The sequence below is a fragment of the Anolis carolinensis genome, chromosome 4 (assembly GCF_035594765.1).
Source record: "Anolis carolinensis isolate JA03-04 chromosome 4, rAnoCar3.1.pri, whole genome shotgun sequence".
NCBI lineage: Eukaryota > Metazoa > Chordata > Lepidosauria > Squamata > Dactyloidae > Anolis > Anolis carolinensis.
In genome coordinates this window covers 150,267,953-150,290,417 of record NC_085844.1, presented here as the reverse complement: position 1 = coordinate 150,290,417, position 22,465 = coordinate 150,267,953, and the positions used below count along the sequence as shown (strand labels likewise).

General features: G+C 37.8%; 1 protein-coding gene across 2 annotated transcripts in view; it reads left to right on the top strand.

Annotated features, from left to right (window-relative positions):
* plppr5 (phospholipid phosphatase related 5) overlaps positions 1-22,465 on the top strand; it is a 182,563-nt gene that overhangs the window by 108,027 nt on the left and 52,071 nt on the right. For both annotated transcript variants that reach the window (XM_062977987.1, XM_008109228.3), the window contains 2 exons: positions 11,506-11,638; positions 14,552-14,802. In XM_062977987.1, coding sequence (XP_062834057.1) covers positions 11,506-11,638; positions 14,552-14,802 — 384 coding nt within the window. The remainder of the gene's footprint in view (positions 1-11,505; positions 11,639-14,551; positions 14,803-22,465) is intronic.

Here is a 22,465-nt window from a genome sequence, read left to right as displayed (position 1 = left end):
TTTAGAGCCCCCCTTTTTTTGAAGAACATAACTATGTATGTTCTTGATACATGATACTCTGTATCATTCAACCTTTTATTGCCCTCAGTTGAGATTAGTAATTTTTTCCCAACCTTAATGAAGAACTTTGAAAGGTTCAGATTGCTATTTTCTACAGCCAAAAGCAAAAGGGTACATTTGGTTTGGGTGGCTCATCCTGCTTTAAGAATGATGATAAGTAAAGGTAAAGGTTTTCCCCTGACATTATGTCTAGTCGTGTCCGACTCTGGGGATTGGTGCTCATCTCCATTTCTAAGCTGAAGAGCCCGAATTGTCTGTAGACACCTCCAATGTCATGATGATATATGAGTGTTTTTGTTCATTAGAGGAGAGGTTCCTAGAATAAGATAATAAAGATCTAGGGCGCTTCCACACAGGGCTTAAACCCACTTCATCATGGATTTAAGTCCCTGCATCCAAAGAAAAAAATCTGGGCTTTTCGGGGGGGGGGGGGTGTGTCCCATTCCCATGCTGTAACTACTGCACTGGAAGGGGCCATTCCAATTCCTCCCAAATTTGTCCCATGCCTCCTGGCATATCATTTTTATGTGCCAGGAGGGCTGCAGGGGCAGCTTCAGGGTGACCAGGTAAGGCTTTTTTTTATTTTAAAGCTTCGGGGAGGGTTGGAAGGGGGGCACCATATCGCATCCTTGGACTCCAGGAGCCCAAAATGTGTGAGAAATGGGTGTGGAGACTAACCCCTGGGAATATGGATGGGTCAGTCCCCACAGGACCCATACCCCATTAGACTCTGGCCTTTTAGGAAGGCCCAGGTCTAATGGGGTATCTAATTTATTTGGGACAAAGCAGGGGTTTCCTGTTTTGTCCTGAATTAATCCTCTTTTACCTGAGGCATCTTTTGAATGCCTCAAGTAAAAGTCCAACAGGGCCCGCATTTTGGGCTCTGTCTGGAAGGACTCCTAGAAGAAGGGACAACTATTCCAAAAAAATAAAAAGAAGAAGCACATATTTTAAAACAACAATAACTTCATAAGAGAGAATTAGGAAGGTGTAGTGGTCTGTAACATTTATAGTTATTAAACCTACAATAACAGATTCTTAGCTAGAATACAAGGCTACAGATTAACAGGTGAAGGAGAAAATCCAAGATGATGCCAGCTTGGTTGACAAGCAAAGCCAAGGAAGTTATGAAAAAACAAGAAGCCTTCTCTTAATTAGCATTAACCCTTGCTGGTTGGAAAAATTGAAAAGACCAGCAACAAAGAAGAAAAACTAAAAAAGAATCTAAGGAACATTTTGGGGAAAACATTAAATCAAAACACAATATCTTTCCCCGTCTCAGATGGAGAAAAACTACAAGGTGGCTAGACATTTAGACAACAGAGATGTATGGGGTCATTTGTAGGAGAGCATGAACATTGCAGGGATAAATAACTTTTTCCATCAGTCTGCCTAAGATGTTTGCCTAAGATGTCAGCATCAAAATAACTTTTTACTGAAAGGTTATTTGAAGATCTAAGTCAAATGGAGGTGACAGAATATGAAGTTCTAAACCTTACTGGCAGATTAAAAATTAACAAGTCACTGGATGTGTATATGTGACAGTCTTGAAGCACTCATGTGTGAAATTGTTGATTCTTAGCAAAACATGGCATTTGTCACTAAAATCAGAAGAGTTTCAGGTAGTCAGCATAATATCCAATAATAAAAAAAGAGAGGGGGATCTGGGTAAACGAACTGTAGATCTAAGAGCTGGTCAGATAGAAAATCAATCAGTAAATAGTGTTAGTAAAGCTGGACAGAAAAAAAAGTATCTTGCCCTGAGAACATCAGCAAATGCATTATGTGAGAAGTGGGCAGTGTGGCAGGCAGTGGTTGAATTGTACAGTTCTCTTGAACATATGCCTATATCTTTTTTTGACCATTGAAGTAGAACCAAATTAATTGCATAAGGAGAGTTTCCAAATGCAGCCATTGCACATGCAGTTGTTTATTCTTGATGCTCCATAACTATTTGTCTGGACCTTCCATGTAGCACTTGATTTGCTGGATAGATGGAGAAAACCACTGTGCATTCATCAATGCATAATTAAAAGAATAAGCTACCATATTAGGAGATATACAACTGGTCATAAAACTTTTAAATAGGTTGAAGAGGTAACTTGCATGTTGTAATCTCTCCAAATATTAATTTAATGCCCAAATAAGTTGCAACCATCTTTGTTTGTTATCTAGTGAGTGGTTGCTTTTGTTTCTTTGGCAGTCTATACAGGCCCCAGAGGGTTCCAGAGACAAATAATTGACCCGCAGGGACTGCCATAGTTGCATATCTCTAGTATATGACCTTGAAATGTCCATGGAGACACATGACAGTATTTCCACACATCAAAATGTTGGTGTAAGATAAGAAGTAACAATTTAGATGTATGCTGATCCGTTTTAGTGAGCCTGATTAATTCTATCTTGACAGTAACTGACATCTTCCCATGACCTGTATGGTTTGCTGAGTTTTATCCTTTGTGCTATGATAGAAAAGCTGTAATTGCAACTGTATACAATACATAGTGTGAAAAAAATACTTGTATTGCAGTGTAACTCCCATAACTCCTTGTTAATATGCAAGCCATGTTGCTGAGAAATGTTGAGAATAGTAGTTCCCAACAGATGTTTTTTCAAGTTATATAATGAACAGGTGGTGGAGTGAAGGACTGGCCTGATTATAGGAAATACCTGGATGATTATTGTGGCCTGCAGGTTCATACATGACCCATGCAGGCCTGCTATCTATCCTATCACAAACATCTGCATTTCTTCTGCCGCATTCCCACCTTCCCCAGTTTCCCTGGACTGTTACAACTGCTTTGACTGTTTTGCAGAAAGTGGCTGCATTAGAATGACTCTCTTTAGTGGGCAATGAGAAGAACAAACATGTAAGAAAACAGGGCATACAAGGAGAGTTATTCCCATGTACCTATTCTGGGGAATCATGCTTCACAAACCCCATCAAACAGCTGTTTGGTGGTCTGTCAGAAATTGAGAAGATGACACCAAGGATTTCATTGCATTAGAGCAGTGGAGTTCTCAACATGTGGGTCCCCAGGTGTTTTGGCCTACAGCTTCCAGAATTTCCAGCCAGTTTACTAGCTGTTAAGATTTCTGGGAGTTGAAGGCCAAAACATCTGGGGACCCACAGGTTGAGAACCACTGCACTAGAGCATGGATCCACTTTAAATCCAGTTTCTGCCTCCTGCAGAATTCTGGGGTTCATAGTTTAGGGGAGGGGCCTTGAAACTGCTCAGCCAGACAGATCCTGGGCCTCACTAAACTACAAATCCCAGAATTCCACTGGAGGCAGAAACCGGTTTTAAAGTGGACCCATGCTCTAGTGCAGGGGTCCCCAAACTAAGGCCCGGGGGCCACATGCGGCCCATCGAAGCCATTTATCTGGCCCCCACAGTGGCGGCTCCCTCCTCCTCCACATGCCTTTCCCACCTCCTCCCTCGCCTGGTGCGTGCTTTCCAAAACTTTGCTTGTTTATAATAGTATTTTAATTATTATTTAATTAATAATTAATTATTAAGGGGTGCTTTACTAGTGCTTTTGGTGCACAAAGGCAGAAGAAGGTTGGACTAAATGGCCCAAGGAGTCTCTTCCAACCCTCATTATTATTATTATTATTATTATTATTATTATTATTATTGACAGAAGGACACAGTATAACACAGCAAATGAGATGTATATGCTGGATTTCGTATCACAAAATCACAAGTCGAACACTTCCCAAGCATTTAGGCCTGTGTGATTTATTATTATTATTATTATTATTATTATTATTATTATTATTGACACAACGACATAGTCTGACACAGCAAACAAGTTAGATATGCTGGATTTCGTACCACAAAATCACAAGTCGAACACTTCTCAAGCGTTTAGGACTGTGTGATGTATTTTCGGATGGTAAACACTTGGGAAGTTATTATTATTATTATTATTATTATTATTATTATTAACAACATTGAGTCTGGGTGGCCATCTGTCAGGGGTGCTTTGCTTGTGCTTTTGGTGCACAAAGGTAGAAGGGGGTTGGACTAAATGGTCCAAGGGGTCTCTTCCAATTCTCTTTATTATTTTTATTGTGATTATGATTATTATTAACATTGAGACTTTATTTGTTCCCGTTTTTTTTTTTTTTTTACTTCAAAATAAGATATGTGCAGTGTGCATGGGAATTTGTTCATAGTTTTTTTAAAAACTATAGTCCGGCTTTCCAACAGTCAGAGGGACCGTGAACTGGCTCTCTGTTTAAAAAGTTTGGGGATCCCTGCTCTAGTGTAATGAGGCTAGGACTACTCCTGTATGTAGGTGCATGAAAAGAGATATAAGTGGGTCTAATTTGGTGGCATTGCATCTACAAATAAAAATCCTCCTTCCCCATATGAAATTCTTCTTCACTGTCCACATTTATTTATTTATTTTTCAAACTTATATGCCGCCACTCCCCCAGGGCTCGGGGCGGCTTACAAGAACCGGCTAAAATCAACAATTTAAAAACATCTTAAAACATCTTTAAAACATCTTTAAAAAACATCTTAAAACATCCTAAAAGCACATTTTAAAACATCTAACAGAACTCAAAATTTCTAGCATTACAGTAATTTAACTTCAGTTAAACATTTAGAAATTATAGCTTTTTCCGTATTCAGTAATACTGTGTAGTCTTACTTAAAACTGTAAGCATCTGCTGCCGCCACCTTAACACCCAGAAGCCACATCAAGCAAAGAAGATCTGCTCAGTTGCTGATCCAGGCACAAAGAGCACAAAGTTTTCAGCCCCTTCCTGCTCGGATATGAGGCTGTGGAAATCAGAAGCAGGAGACCTTCATAATTCCTCATTGCATTCTCACTTGCCAATGGGACAAAGATGGATGTTTCTTCCCATCAGCAGCTGAACAGACCTTTATGCAATGTGAATGATGAGTGTTTTGGTGGGCTGGGGAGAAAGGTGGGCCAGGACACTTGACTTGTTTACATGTTTAAATAGTTAATGTAAAATATTGGCAACAGTATAGGAAGAAAAAAAGGAGGCAGGCAAACTGATCATAGGAAAGTAAACAACAAATAAATAAAAGAATTCTAGGTATGAAGGATTTTAAATGTCTCGTGTGCTAGAAATTTGGAGACATGAGGTATGCAGAATTCCTATTTTGAGAAGCAATTGTATCATTTTCCCTCATACATAACTACACCACTGGGCAGGCAGCAAGTAATTTCTGCATACAGAGCAGTTTTGCTCTTTCTTTATCTGTGCAACAAGGCAGGATGAAAATATATGTGGGTTCATGAATGTACACACAAGCATGTCACCCCCCCCCCCCCAGCACATCCCTTAAGGTGTATTGTGGCCGCTGGAGGCAAAGAAGGTCATCCACCTCTGCTTTACTGGATAAGAACCTTCAATGGAATATACTATGTGCAAAATCCATCCAAACAACTTCAAAATATAGCACAATGTCGGTCCATGGGTGAGAACATCAGCACGATAGTTAAAACACACTATGAACTAGTTAGTGAATTGCCTATTACTTGCCATCTTCAAACCAGGAATTATCGCTTTGCTAAAAATAAATGTCTTTCAAAATGTGAAATAAAGCAGAATAGCTACATTGAGCAATATATACCCTCACTATATCTGTGCAGCTCCCATAGCAATTATTGGAGGCAATCCTAGATCATGACAGTGCCAGCTGAGGGTTTGCTTTTAAGCTTCAGAAAATATTCATTATAGGACAAGAATATAAGGCCAATTCCTGGATATTTGATGAGACCATCATTTGTGTGTAGAAGTCACACTGAAGCTGTACTTGTTGTAAAAAAACAATCAACATTTGGTTTATTTTTCAAGAAATGTAGATGGTGCTTGGCTGAAATTTGTTTTTCTGATCATTTTGATACATTATTTCTCTCTCCTCCCATTGCACCTATTCCTTACCCTGAGGTAAGTCCCCTCAAAATCCCACCAGTATTCAAAGTGTTAATGAACTACAACTCTGTTTTCCCCGTACTCCACCAGTGTTCACATTTGGTCATATTGAGTATTCATGCCAAGTGTGGTCCAGATCCATCATTGTTTGAATCCACAGTGCTCTCTGGATGTAGGTGAACTACAACTCCAAAACTCAAGGTCAGTGTCCATCAATCCTTCCAGTATTTTCTATTGGTCGTGGAAGATTTGTGTGCCAAGTTTGGTTCAATTCCATTGTTGGTGGAGTTCAGAATGCTCTTTGATTGTAAGTAACAACAAAAATAATTTTATGCTTGGGGGTCACCACAATATGAGGAAGTGTATCAAGGGGTCACATCATTAGGAAGGTTGAGAACCACTGCACGAAAGGGTCAATTCTTGATTCATCTCTGGTAGTCTAGTAGAGACTAACAATGGGTTATAAGACAACGAGTCTCATTTCTTGCAACCAAGTCTTTCAGTCTTGCAACCCAGTCTTTAAGTTGCCCTGGAACGTCTTGATGCCTTTTTATATTGCAGAATATATTTTATATTCTCTGCAATATAAAAAGGCATCAAGACGTTCCAGGGCAACTTAAAGACTGGGTTGCAAGACTGAAAGACTTGGTTGCAAGAAATGAGACTCGTTGTCTTATAACCCATTGTTAGTCTCTACTAGAACTGACATGCTGATAAATCGACGCTTATGTAAGTTTCATTGAATCAGTGGGTCACCTTTAGTTTGAATCAGCGTTTCAGTTAAGGCCATTGTTCCAGGTAAGAGAGGGCAAGGCAACAGAACAAAGATGAAGTCAGAAATACGAAATACATATGTTATAGTATTTTTGCTGTTGAATTGGGATGCTGGTTCAGATTGACCTTGATCTGATCAAACACTTCAGTTATAAAGCTTTTATGTAAAGTGTGTCATGTGCATTGGACTGTTTTCAAGATAGAAACTGCTTTTGAATGTGTGCTTGAAATCATGTTGAGTAATTCCCAAGATTTTTAGATTTGTTATAATGAATTAATAATATATGTCCCTTTGTTTTGCTTTGTCTAGTTCTAAAATTGCATAATCTTTATGGTCCTGTGTACCTGCGCTAAATTATGAATTCCTGAAACATGGGTGTGTTCCTCCACATTCATTAATGACTTTCCTAATTTTTACAAAAAATACAAAAAATAAGCAGGTCAGCCTCTTCTGATAGAACAGGACTCTTTTTTTCTCATATTGAAAAGTTATATACTGTTTTAAAGCATATAGATTACAACAATGTACTTTTCAACAGGCTGTTTTGCTGGTAACTAGTACAGGGGAAAGATAATAAACCTTACTTGTACTGAAAGACTTGAACTGGCTTCCAGATTTGTTTCCAATTACATTTTAAAGGTCTACTCTTGCTGAAGGCATAAGTGGTTGCTTTCTGTCTTGCTTTGGGGTGGCGATTCCATGTTGGGTTTCATAGGGGGCACTCCCAGTTTTATAGGACCCATCCAATGTGCTGAATTTGTTTTTGAGAACAGCATTCAACACCATGGAAGACTCCTTTAAAGCCTAAATCAGCACCTGTACAACTCAGTGGAGATTCATTTCTCCAAAGCAATGGTACCATGAGTTCACTGAAACACTGTTTGCTCTCTTGTAGGAACCAAGTTTGAGTCCTCCTCAAGCTGCAGAATGGACGCCTCCACATTTCATTTGTTTCCCTCACTGCCTTGTCTATATTGTTTTTCACAATACTTATCAGTGTTGTTTCCTACATCTTTTGGGGGGTGGGTGAGGGATGAAGGGTTTTTCCCTGAAATACTGACAAGACTTTACTTAAGGCTTCAGTTAATGAACAATGCTTAAATTGGCTTTGATAAAAACTGTAGGGATGGGTATACAAAGCTCTTGTTACCATTATCATTCTAATTAACTTGCATCCAAGGTTAAGGTCAGTTTTATTCATGTACTTTCCTTGATTCATATTTAAATAAAGAGGTTGTAGGCAGAGAGGTTGCAGCAACAAGCATTGTAGACAGGAGACAAATTCCATTACTCATCACTATATTGTGTGTGTTTACATTGCACTGTGGTGAGTGTGTTTGTTCTGCTGAGAATTCAAAGGTATTTTGCTTCAAGGCTTCTATAACTTTGTGCTGAAACATCAACAATCAAGACATTTTGCATTATCCCCCTCTTTTTGATCTCCCTTTTATCCTTCTTTCTAGCCTAGCTGAAAATTGCCAAGCTTAAAATCTTTGGTCTGAAAGGTCCACACATGAGAAATCTTTTTATCTTTGTGGTGTTCTTCCACATAGTGTATTGCACTCTGTAATCCATGTACAGTTTCTTATCATTGGTTGTAGTGTGAGTCAATGACTGTATCTCCTCTTCTGTTGTGAAAATATCACATTTCCAAGACTCAAATGAAACATGTGTGTTACTGGTACAAGGTACAAGGTGACCTTCAAATGCTGTCCTATAAAGTGACTTATCCAGGAATGAGTCTCAGGAATATAGGGAGAGTTGATCACATAGACATTCTCTTTCCCCAGAAAATATCCATGTAATCATTTGTCAACTGTTCACATGGCTGGATCATTTGAAATGGATAGCTTTATAGGTATGTGACATATTTGGCCACTTTAACAGGATGTCTGATTCTTGTGGTCTTTGTGCTGTACATTTAAGAATGAAGTGTAAGAGAGATTCAGTCACAGAAAGGAATGGCTAAAAAGTTTTAAAAAAGCTATCTATAAATATTCCACATGGCAGAAAGTACGTGCAATCAGAAGTGTCAGAATGCTACATATGCTTGTGGTGTCGTATAATTTGCTTGTGGTATCATATAAATCTGTCTCATGTCAGGAGCAACTTGAGAAACTGCAAGTTTCTTCTGGTGTAAGATAATTGGCCATCTGCAAGGACATTGCCCAGGGACATCTGGATGTTTTACCATCCTGTGAGAAGCTGGAGCTGACAGATGGGAGCTCACCCACTCCTTTTGCAGTCCTGCTGGCACAAGGGTTTAATGCATTGTGCCACTGGGGGTTCCTTATAAATCTGTGATACTCTGCAAAGTGTAATTTCCCTCCAAGGATAACTTCCATTATAAATCTCTATAATTTGTTGTTTTTTAAAACTTTTATTTTCTAGTAATAACCCTAGTGTGCATTTTCTTCATTTTAATACCTATCCATAACCATGTGTTAAGTATTCCTGCTGTATGCTTTATTAACTTCTGTATTATGTTATTTCCTTAGACCCATGTATTGTAAACTTCCTAAACCCTAAGTACCAACATTGTGAAAATATTCCAAGGAGTGGGGGGATTTTTTTTAAAGAAAGGTAACTGAAATTCACAATTGGTGAATGCATATGCTAAAGTTGCCCGTTTGTAGCTGATTCACATTCATGATCAGTATGTACTAACAATCATGCCAATAGTATAGAAAACATATAAGGATGATGAAAATCACTCGCTTTTGCCTTATTAGGCATCAGCCAATGCAAGCAACACTGATCTTTTGCTCTTGGCTTGACTCCCTACTCCTGCCCTGCTTTATTGGACAGCAGCTACAAGTAGCTGATCTAGAATCTTAGCCAATATTTTTCATCCATGCAGTATACTATCAAACAAGTGTCTTTAAGCTATATACTCATGTGAATTTGATACCTTTTAAAATTCCTGAATCCCGAGATTTATAGTTTGATGGGGATACAAATAATTTTCTGTCAGAGCGTTGTAGCCATGTAGTTTGGGTAAGTAAACTAAAGTTTTTTAACTGAGAATTTTAAATATCTCACCAAATTATATATCCCAGGATTTCATATGGTGGATCCATGGCAATTAAACTGCCATCAAACTGCTCTAACTTTGTAGGATAGACAGACTCATAGGATCACACTATGAGTGAGCACTAGCCAACCAATAACAAAATTCGACATTGTTCCATTATCTATCGCCACCAGGGGGAGCTAGAGAAAGAAAGACTGTTCCATTTATGGGTGGGGAGTTGAAGGAGGAAAACCATTTCCCCCATTTTTGCTGATCGTTCCCTCCCCCCCTTTCTTATATCATAAATGATAGTTGTTTCCACGACAAGGACATGGGGGGAGGGGGAACAAAAGGAAAACAGGGGGTAATGGTTTTCCTCTTTCAATCCACCCTCCATCCCTATAAATGCAACAATCCTTCTTTCTCTAGTGCCCCCTGTTGGTCTCCTCCCGGATAATGGAACAGTACCCAAAATTCAGCTATAGGCTTCACTAATAACCTTACATTCCTGAACTAGGTGCTCATTTTTACTACCGGTACATTGTTGTAGTGCTCTATTCTACTTCAACAACCATGGCAACATCTCATGGAAAATTAGGATTATTAGGGAGTAGCATTTAGACTTCTCAGACAGAGACCTCTAATGGTTCACCAAATTTTAAACTTTTGGAACAACAGGATGTTGCCATAGTAAAGTAGAATATATTCATGTACTTATGAGTAGGGCTCTAGACTTTCTTATCTATTGATATTTTAAAGCCTTGTGGATGCATATGTAAAAAGAACAGGTATCTCTTCTACATTGCTGTGTTAGAGAGTAATTTTGGATATCCAGGAAGGAGTGTAGCAAGGCTTTGTTTTCCATTTAGCAATCATTTCCTGTGTATGTCTGTCTCTGACCATACATGACAGTCAAGTCAATTAAGAATAGCAGAGGCTACATCTAATCCTGTAAGACCATTCTTCCCATAATTTCATAATTACATCATATTGTGTATTTACTTCAAGTCACTTGTCAATTTAGGATGATCCCATGAATTTAACAGAGGTTTCTTAAGCATGGAACACATAGAAGTCACTTGTCATTGCTTTCCTCTGAAATATAATCTACAGTTTCTAGTATTCCTTGGTGGTTTGTTATCCAAATATGAATCAGTCTTGACTCTGTTTATCTTCTAAGATAAGATGTGATCTGGTGCCTTAAAATTGCAGATGCAGGCTTTATAATCATGATGCACTTAGAATTTCAATAAAACCAAACTATTACAGAATGCTACATCTTGTGCTGTGATGATATAACTGAACTGAAATATTACTGACAAATCCCAGGAATGATTCCTTATGATTTCACAGAACATTGATGATGCTACAAGGGTGATATCATTAAGTGATATCACCCTTGTACGACAAAGTATGATATCAAATAAAACATCATGTGTTAACGTAGCACTCTTGTTGTATGATTCCTCCCCATTGTTCTAACAACTGAAGAAGAGGATCCAGTCATGGAAATAAGAACTGTATACATTTCAAAGATGATGTGTAACATTTGCTTTCAGACTTCTCTGGGAAAATGCTGTGAAATGTATTCCCCCTTTTTATGCAAACAAACTAAAATGAGCCATATGGTGTCTTTGCCTCACAAGCAAACTTAAGTGTCTCCTTATTATTAGGCTTTCTTGTATTTATTGGAATCTGACATTCCCTTTCCTTCTTCTTCTTTCTCCTTTCAAGATAATTGTTGGAGAAACGGCAGTGTTTTGCTTACAGATGGCCACACGGGATTTTGAAAATCAAGAAAAAACACTATTAACCGGAGACTGTTGCTATATAAATCCACTGGTGCGCAGGACTGTCAGATTCCTTGGTAAGAATATTGTGTGTTAACTTTCAAATGTTTATGCATTACACAGTGTAAATCACATATCTCAACATGCTGCTCAATTGAATTTCCTGTGGTCTCCTTGGGGTCCCATATAATGGCAAAATTTTCAATCACACTCACTAATAATGGACTTAGGTACTGAGTACTAGCAGGATTAAAGCAAAAATGGGTCCAATAATAGCAGCACTACACACAAACACACACAGCCTGTAACTATAACGATATAATGAATTTTTTCATTACTCTTTCATTAAATAATTGAGCAAGGGGAAGAGCTTCCAGGGCTTCTTTCTCCCTCATTTTTAGAGCTATCGGGATGAAATTTGCTACAATGGTAGAATACATTTACCACTGTTAGCCCCCTCCCACAATATTCAGAGTATTTCTTTCATCTACTGATTTTTGGAAATGTTAAAAAAATATAAACTTTTTTAAAAAAAAAATACCAGAGCTATATCCTTAAATTTCTATTTTCAATTATGCAGCATAACCAGGGCATCATTCACAAGTTTCTTTTCTTTCCATCTTCTCTCCTTCCAGTTGAATGAAATGTTATATAGTTTCCTGGAAGAGAGTGTAACTTGTAGGTTGAATATCATTCTACTAATACTTATATAAATACTGTTGTATATATACAGAAGGATATGTTCCAGGTCCCCCTCCCATGGATACCTGAAACCACAAATAATAGGAAACCTTATATTTTGACTATACTTGGATTGGAAGCACACCAACAGCACTGGAGAACCTAGAGAGAGCACTTTAAGGCAACAATATTTTTTGGAGTGTGGTTAAGCAAAACCACAGATAGTGAATCATACTGCAGATAAAAAATACATGGATTTGTCTGTTCTCAAAAGAAATAAAATCAGACAACAGTCCTCATAATAACTTCAGTGGAAAAATATTCTATTTTGGTCATATTCTTGTTGCTATTCCAATAAGGCAGTGGTTCTCAACCAGGGGTCCCCAGATTTTTTTTTTTTGCCTTCAACTCCCAGAAATCCTAAAATCTGGTAAACTGGCTGGAATTTCTGGGAGTAGGTCTAAAACATCTGGGGACCCAAGCTGACAACAACTGCAATAGGGATTTCATTACTTCAGTTTCTCATTGCTTTGTCTTAGTTCTGAGATGAAAAATAGTGCCTGTTCCTATTTTCTGTGACTTGAGTAACAGAGTATGGAAAATGCTGTTATAGACAAGATCTGTTGGCTATTTCAATTCAGAACAACTGTCATTGTAGGAATATGATTGTAGAATATTTATAGGTTATTGTTTATAAGAATACTAGCTGTGCCCGGCCATGCATTGCTGTGGCTTATGGGAATCAATTGTTGACCAGATGGAATAGCAGTGAATAGCCTTGGAGCCTCAAAGCCTGGCCATTTTCTTCTTATGTGAATCGTTGTTTGGTGAGCTGGAATACAATGGAATAGGCTTGCTGCTTGGAAGGCTGGGTACTTGCATTTTGGGGCAATGGTTTTTTGGCCAATTTGAATTGCACTGAATAGCCTTGCTGCTTCAAAGCCTGGCTGCTTTCTATATAGGGGCATATAGACCCATTGGGCAGGTTGAATGGGTCAGAGTAGCCTTGCGGCTTCAAAACCTGTGGGTTTTCTATCTAGGGGAAATCTTGGTTGGCCAGGTTGAACAGCACTAAATAGTCTCAGTGCAGCAAGTATGAATGCTGCAATTAGTCACCTTGATTAGCTTTTGATTGCCTTGCAGCTTCAAAGCCTGGCTGCTTCCTGCCTGGGAGAATCCTTTGATGGGAGGTGTTAGCTGGCCCTGGTTGTTTCCTTTCTGGAATTCCCGTTTTCAGGGTGTTGCTCTTTATTTATTGTCCTGATTTTAGATATTATTTTGTTCTGTATTATTATACCACAGTAATTTTAGATATTATATTTATAATCTTACATTATCTGCTTGGAACTGGATTATATGGCAGTGTGGACTCAAGATTATCCAGTTCAAAGCAGATACTGTGGATTATGCTACCTTGGCATTCTGGGTTATATAGGTGTGTGGAAGGGCCTTGAGTCTACACTGCCATATAATCCAGTTCAAATCAGTTAATCTGTATTTTATAGGCAGTGTGGAAGAGGCCTGAGTGAAGAAGCTCTGAGCTCCATTGTGGTTGGGTGGGTTGCTAGGAGACGAAGTGGGTGGTGCATACCCTTCTAACTGGCAGCAAGGGGAAAACTGTTCTTCCTCTTTCTCTAATTTGGACTTTATTTTTCTAGCTTTTTATTGAAAAACATAGATTGGATGGCTATGTCTTTTGCGGCCAAATTAGATGTGATTGGGTTCAGTGGTTTTGTTGTTTACTCCATAATAAAACACACATTACATTTTTATATATATAGATGATTGTAGCATGAGATATAAGAAGCAAGAAATATCATTCCAAATTAAGTGTTTTGTGGATTGTGCTAATCAGTGTAAAGCTTTATGCAAAGTGTTGAACACTTTTTCCTAAATAGATTCAGCACCTTGGATAGCACCTTGAATTACAGCTGCATTTGTATCAGAATTGATAGCAGAGGATTTATCGATGTCTGTCCCTACATGTTTTAAAATTTAGATTTTTAAACATTTTACATCAAAGTAAAACAATAATGTAACAAAATGATAACAAACAGTGTCCTCTTCAACATTTAACTCAAATATTAACTTCCAGGCTTCTGATTTTCACACCATGAACTCTTCATGGTTGAGTCATGAACTAGTCAATACAATTCAGAACTTCTACCAATTCTAGTATTCTGTGCTGGTGTCATTATTGCTTGTTTTTTCTAGGCAGCATAGAATTCACATGGAGAAATTGCCATTGCTCACGTGTGTAATGTTTGATGCAAGATATTAACTGTTACTTTCGTTTTTCTTTTCACTAGGCATTTATGCATTTGGACTTTTTGCAACGGATATCTTTGTAAATGCTGGACAAGTTGTAACTGGGAACCTTGCACCACATTTCCTTGCACTTTGCAAACCCAACTACACTGCTCTTGGATGCCAGCAGTTTACACAGTTCATCACTGGTGCAGAGGCTTGCTCTGGAAATCCAGATCTCATCATGAAAGCCAGAAAAACATTTCCATCCAAAGAAGCAGCACTGAGTTTATATGCAGCAACGTATCTGGCCGTAAGTAAATCAGATGAACTTGTTCTGTGATATTTCTGGCAACAGGTCTTTTATCTTTTTCCCAGTTTATTAGAACTGGTTGGTTACATTGTGATTGATTTATTGGCACAAAAAAGTTTTGCATTTATTAGTTTCATAATTGAATTTTCCATCTTGTGTTTGTGGCGCAAGCTAGTGAGCAGCCAGCTGAGACCAATCACTCTGACCAAGAGGTCATGAGTTCGAGGCCAGCTCGGAGACTGTATTTGTCTTGTCTTTGTTCTATGTCAAGGCATTGAATGTTTGCCTATATGTGTAATGTGATCCGCCCTGAGTCCCCTTCAGGGTGAGAAGGGCAGAATATAAATGCTGTAAATAAATAAATAAATAAATAAATAAATAAATAAGTTGGGGAAGGTGATGCGGTTAGAATCATGAATAGTTATGGGACTTTTTTGAAGAGTTTTCAAAGTCATTCCCGCATGGAATGCATTGCGGTAATACAAATGGGGTGTATCTAAGACACATATTACCAAGTCCAGATCAGACATTTCTAGAAACTGGTGCAGTTTGTAATTTTAATTGGTCAAAAGTACTTCTGCTCTAGCTGAAACATGGACTTCCAAGCTAAGGATTGGGTCCAGAAGTGCTTCCAAACTACACAGCTGCATCTTTAGGGGAGGTATAATCCTATTCAGTAGAGGATGAATCTCTTTACCTTGATCTTCTATCAGTTGACTTGGAGTGCATGTCAAATTAAGATACATAATTTTTTATTGCCAAGAGCTGGGACTAAGATATTGAAGTAAGCAGAAAGATGTCTAAATAGAGTTTAAATTGGGACTGTTTATTGGATTCAGTCTCTATAGCATGAGGCTTTAGGGATTCATGCAGTCGTCATTCATCATCATGGTCATCATAATCACTATTACTATTATTGTTACCAGGCCCGTAGCCAAGATTTTGATTCGGGGAGGGGGGGGGGGCTGGGATTTTGATTCGGGTGGGAGGCTGAGTATGAGTGGGAGAGGATCTACCCTAGCAAACCTTTTGTATCATTATCCCAATACCCCCATGCATTTGGGATATATTGAGCATGGTGATCAGATCATGATATGAATAAACATAACAGTTTAAATAATAAATATAAGGCCTTCTTGCGGGCCACCCTGAGAATTTAGGAGGGGGGGCTGAAGCCCCTCAAGCCACCACCCCCCAGGCTACATGCCTGATTGTTACTAATATTATATTCATATGTTATATTTATTTCTATCCCATCTTTTTATACAGGACTCAATGCAGCTTACAGAAAATTAAAAAGCATATTGTTGAAAACTCACAAAATACTAAATGAGGTTAAACAATCAAAAGGTTGAAACCAGACTAAAACATAGATCATTAAAACAAACATATATACCAGCATGCACTTAGCAAGATTATTTTTGAGACTGTCCTTATATAGTCATAAACACTTTCCTAAATACAAAAGTCTATACTTTTTTTTCAAAAAGAAAGTAGGGCCAGTTCCAGTCTAACCTCTCTGGAAAAGGAGTTTCAGAGCCTAGGGGCAGCCATTGGGAAGGCCTTCTCCAGTGTTCCTATGAAATGGACTGGGAGAAGGGACTCCTCAGCAAATTTCAAAGCATTGGCTGATTTGTAAGATAAAATACAGTCAATCAAACAACCTAATAGCTACCATCTGTATCCGTGCTCTGTTTGCCCCACCAGCTCAATAGACATCTTGAGCAATGATCAATCTATTTGCCCCCAAGGAACTGGGAAGGCAAATAGTTCAGTGTTTTGATGTTTTGCTATTTGTCCAATATAACAGGTTGTGTTTTTAATTTAATTTTAATTGTTAAAAAATAATTTGTTTTTATATGTTAAGTTGTTAATTTTCGTTATTATGGGTGTTTTATTGCTGTGTTTCGGCATTGAATGTTTGCCTTTTATGTTTGGAATCCGCTCTGAGTCCCTCTGAGAAATATAAATAAAGTTATTATTATTATTATTATTATTATTATTATTATTATTATTATTATTATTTTATTATGACACAGCAAACAAGATAGATATGCTGGATTTCGTATCACAAAATCTCAAGTCGAACACTTCCCAGGTGTCTAGGACTGTGTGATGTATTTTCGGATGATGCGCGCAGATCCCAGTAGGGTGGCCTTTTGCAGTTGGCAGATCGTGATTTTGTCAATGTCTTGTTTCCAAATGCCGGCTGAGATCTTTTGGCACGGCACCCAATGTGCCGATCACCACCGGGACCACCTGCACTGGTTTCTGCCAGAGTCTTTGAAGTTCAATCTTGAGGTCCTGATAGCGGCTGAGTTTTTCCTGTTGTTTTTCGTCAATGCGACTGTCACCTGGGATGGCGACATCAATGATTCAAACTTTTTCTTTTCCACAACTATGATGTCTGGTGTGTTGTGTTCCAGAACTTTGTCAGTCTGGATTCGGAAGTCCCACAGTATCTTTGCATGCTCATTTTCCAATACTTTACTTTTGCAGGTTTGTGATCCCACCAGTTCTTTATTATTATTATTATTATTATTATTATTATTATTATTATTATTATTAAATCTGAGAGTAACAGATTTGTTCTGACTGAGAGAATTTCCTTCATCATGAGACATTCCAGTGCACTTCACCTTGTAGATGGGAATGCATGCAGTCTGGTTTTTCCCTTCAGTACCTTGGAGCATCCACATAGGTATTTTGCAACTTTTGTGACAAAATGATTTATCTACTTGCCTTTTGTAATAGCAATACCAAGCATTTTATACATCATCAGAGAGTTTATATCATCTCATAGGACTGTTTCAGTAATCCTCTCAATTATTACAATAATCTTCACAACAACGCTATATAAGGATAGATCAGAATTAGGAGATTACATCTGGATTCAACATTTTGCTCAGAAAAAAGATTTGTTCCATTTATGGAAGGCACTGAAAGCCAACTGAAGCTTGCTCCTGGAGAAAGCCTTCTTACCCATTACCCTTTGTCAATGTATCCTCTCTTATGCTGGTTTCAAGAGCAACATCAATTCCCAAGCACAGGCTTTTCAGGGGACTATAAGATTTGAAGGAATTCTTATAATTGGTTCCCCTCCCATATCCTCCTGCACAGGCATAGCCTTACTAAGTGCTACCTTGGATCACAGGCTTGGAAAGGATTTTGAAGGTCATCTGGTTCTTTTCTTCCTTTATGCTGGATGCCAGATATTCAGATGAAGAACATTTTCATCAGATAGCCATAATGGGTGGAGGAATTATAGGAACTGTAGTCAAAAGAAGTAGTTTTTTCAAGTTTTGTTTTCATGCTGGGTTTGAACAGGAGATTTGAATGAAGAGATTCAACAGGCTGAGGGTCAACAAGATAATTATTAAATATGTTGTAGATTACACATTCTAGGAAAAGGGGCACAATTCATCCAAGGATGTTCTGATGCTTCAGTGACATCTCTTTTACTTGATGAACTATAAGAAGCATTGTATTGGTTAATGGGATGTTCAGTCTAGGTATCTCACAAAACTGAAAGACCATGATGCATAATACCATTACCATAGTTTCATGCTCCCATAATTCTATCCTATGGAATCCTGGCTTTAAAATTCCATACAGTAGTGATACTTTTTATAAGAGAGGTTTTATATTACAGTTTAAGGGGTTACATTAGAAATGTATCAGTAGCTAATCAGACTTGAAACTTGATTATTCTGTAGTATAGAGCCATGGCAGGCAAAGCATGTGGTATCAGATTTGTGCTATTTGGATTCAGTCCTCTACTCCAGTCAGGTCAGTGCCAGAATGTGATACAATTTTGGAATGTTAGATACACAATGATTCCTTGAGAGAGAAACAGTTGCAGAGACCAGTCATTAGACATGGGTGAAATGTTTGTTTAATTTTATTTTTAAAAGGGAATCATTTGGAAAGTGGTATATATTAGAAGTGTTATTTAGATAAATGCATGTGAATGAGTGTATGAATGTTATGCAGATTTTTTTAAAATAGCAAACCAATGGCAAAAACAGAATGAAACAATTGTGAGGGCTGGGGAAATTAAAACTAAGTAAATGTGAACTTTAAAGATTTCTCAATCACTAAATAAATAAATAAAGAGAATGTGATCAATTTCTTGGGAAAGTATGAGCTCTTTATCAATGTCTCTCTGACCTCAATCTGCATAGGAATGAGTAAGATAAAGGGAAAATTTGAGATTATGTGCAAGGCATTTATGTAAGGTCCTTCAATGCCCCCTTTCCCTCTGTTTGTCACTCTTAATGTATAAGAAGCATCTTAAATAGTTTAGAGCTAGGCCACTTCTACATTGCCATATAATCCAGATTATCAACACAGACCATCCACATTTTCTGCTTTGAACTGGATTATATGAGTCTTTATTGCCATATAATCCAGTTCAAAGCAGATAATTTGGATTTTATTTGGCAGTGTAGAAGGGGCCCTTTTAACTTTAAGAATCAATGGAAATTTCAGCCATTTCTCTGTGCCTAAGGGATAACATGCCATACAACAAAAATTATGTGTTAATTATTGTACTTTCCCCTAAACTAGCTTCAAGACTCTTGGGGCAGACACCTGTAATCTAAACCTCTGGTTTATACCATCACGACTTGTTTTGTTGCCCAAGAGTTACATTTGTAGATTCATCCAAAGAGAGCTATCATGCTTCTCTCATGGTCCCTTCAACCACTTGCTTCAGATGTCCTCTGAGATTACATGAATTTATAGTTCAAACGAGTTGGTTTGAACAGTAACAATCCATGAATCATGTTTTGATAGCTTAGTATCTCATCTACATTTGTTTGTAGATTAGTCCTTCACATGGACAAAAATGGACTGTGATTCTGTACCTGATTTGTTAGAAGTAAACCACACTGAATCTAATGGAAGTTACTTTGTATGTACATGTGCGTGTCTGTAGAACTCCACTCCAAGGAAAGATGTAAGGGATTCGCCTGGTGTCAGGCTGCATTTGTCCTCAAATTAAGCACGAGCATGTTTTATCCCATCACAGGGAATTTTCCTCCAGCTGCCTCCTTAATGACTATTCTGTTCTACAGAGAAGCTGCATATAACTGATTACATGCAGCTTTGCCTTGTTTCTGCTGGCCTGATTTTATGTCGAGTACCAGCCATAATCTAAATCTTCCACATGGGTGAAAATAGGGCCGTGAAAAGGTGACTTGACAACACTGAAGTTGACATCAGTAGGTCTTCTGCACTGTCAGGGCATCAGGGCAATATAATCATCTGTCAGGATTCCAATGTACACTTCATTTAGGTTTGTAGGTTGAAAGCCTTACATCTGAATCAGCTAGAAGACAATTGATGCAAAGCTGGTAAAAGAAATTCTGTTTTCAGCATATTCATTCAACTGTATATATGTCACTATGTGTAGGCATGTCGAGTTTGAGCTATATTTGTAATTATACCCACAATTATCTATATGCTGTGTCAATCTTCTTTTGACATATATATTCAGATTGATAGCCTTTCCCTTGATAGCTTAGAATAGGAAACAAAATTAAAACGATTGCCTAATGTCCCATTGAAATTAATTGAAATGAATGGCTAACCGCACAACAAAGAATCTGGCATCACTCTATAATAGGACTACACAAGAACAATGGGACTTCTCTCTTGCCTCTCACAGCCTCAGAAATTTCCTTTGAAAGGTTCCTGAGGGCATCGCTTTTCTTTCACTCTAACAGAAATAGTTCTGTTAGTAGGGTGACACAGTTGGAACCAATCAACTTTTTGAATTCATTACATATGAGCAAGGTTTGATCAGTTCAAGCTTTCTAATTATGGTTGTGAGGAAGCGACAGCTGCAATGCTAAGAGAATTATTTTGCTGTGTGGACCCAGATAATAATAATAATAATAATAATATTAATAATAATAATAATAATAATTATTATTATTATTATTATTATTATTATTATTATTATTATTTCTATCCTGCCACCATCTCCCAAAAGGGACTCAGGGCAGCTTACAAAGCACTCATAATGTAACAATCCATGTGTGATAAATACAGACACATCAATATCAAAGGAAAACATAATCATCAATACATGAAACAATACCACAGTAAAATCGATCAACCTTAAAATACACATTGATAAAATGTTATGGTAATTATAGACATAAAACGAATAACAATCAGCCAGTCATATAAAGTGCTTTCAGTGAAAAAAATAGCTAAGGTTATGAATTCCTGTATGCATTGCAAGACAATTTAAAGACATGTCTCCAGTTGCAATTTGCTATGGTGATTGACAAGTTTGCAACACTACTAACTGTTTACTTCAGTTTGCTGAAGTGCCATAGTATCCAATCAATGATTGTGGAGACGAGATTCCTAGGTCATCATATTCTTCCTGTAGAAGCAGCCTGGGAAGAGCAGCTTACAAACTAAAGCAAAAATTCAATGCCGCATCATAGACACAACAATAAACATACCATATTAAATTACAAAACAGTTGAAACATATAAACAGTTAAACATTTTTATAAACATATAAAAAACAATAAAACATGTTAAAAGCATACATAATTCAGGGTCTTGATTTCCATACTTCTTGGTTTTCCTATGTTCGTTATTCAAAGTGCTAGTTTGAGGTTGAATTCCATAATACCCTACTCCCTGAACGCTTGTGTACAAAGCCAGGTCTTTAACTTTTTCCTGAAGACTAGAGGGATGGGGCCAGTATGATGTCACTGGGGAGGGAGTTCCACAGCTGAGGGGCCACCACTGAGAAGGCCCTGTCTCTCGTCCCCACGAGTTGCACTTGTGAAGACCAAGAGCAGGGCCTCTCCAGCAGATCTTAAAGCTCTAGTTGGCTCATAAAGGAAGATACAGTTGGACAGGTAAGTTGGCAGGGTATAAATAAAAAGCAAGGTATAAATAAACAACAACAGCAGCAAATTATTGAAATGAAGGACTTCTGGCCCAAGAATACCACAGAGGTGCACTGGAGGATGAGAAAATGCCTAGTGATATCATAGTTTGTCAAACATGGATAAATTCAACCACAGATAGTGGTCCCATGGATATAATGGATGTACTGTATTTTATTTACATATTTTATTCTATGACCATCTCATTTGAATTCTTGATAAGAACAGGGTAGCCTCTCAATTTCACCTTTGAGGTCTGCAGTGGGAACAATGTTCCTTCCTCTGCCCCCCAAACAATTCATTCTACATATGCTATGAGAACCTGTGCTAATTTTGATAGAAGATATTTGATTGCCCCAAACAAAGAGAATAGAGTGGTCTTGAATGATACAGTCATCATCCATTCCTTTTATGGGCAATGGAAGAAGCACATGGGAATCACTGCAGCCTGAAGAAATTTGCTATGATTGAAGAATGAATCAACAGCATTTATTTTTCTCAGCATTTGTCTACAGAACTCTTGTCAAACCATTATTCTCAAATTAAACAGCCTTTGGGTTTGGCTTATTGAAATAAAAATTCTACAGTGGAAACATTTTCCTTTATCCAATATTAGGTGCAATTAAGATTTTTCTTTAAAAAATGAGTCAGATGTAACAAAGTGGGCATTGTGACACATCCTTTTATACCCCAAACCTTTTCACAGATTCTCAAATGTATGCCAACTGGAAGTAATAAAATGGA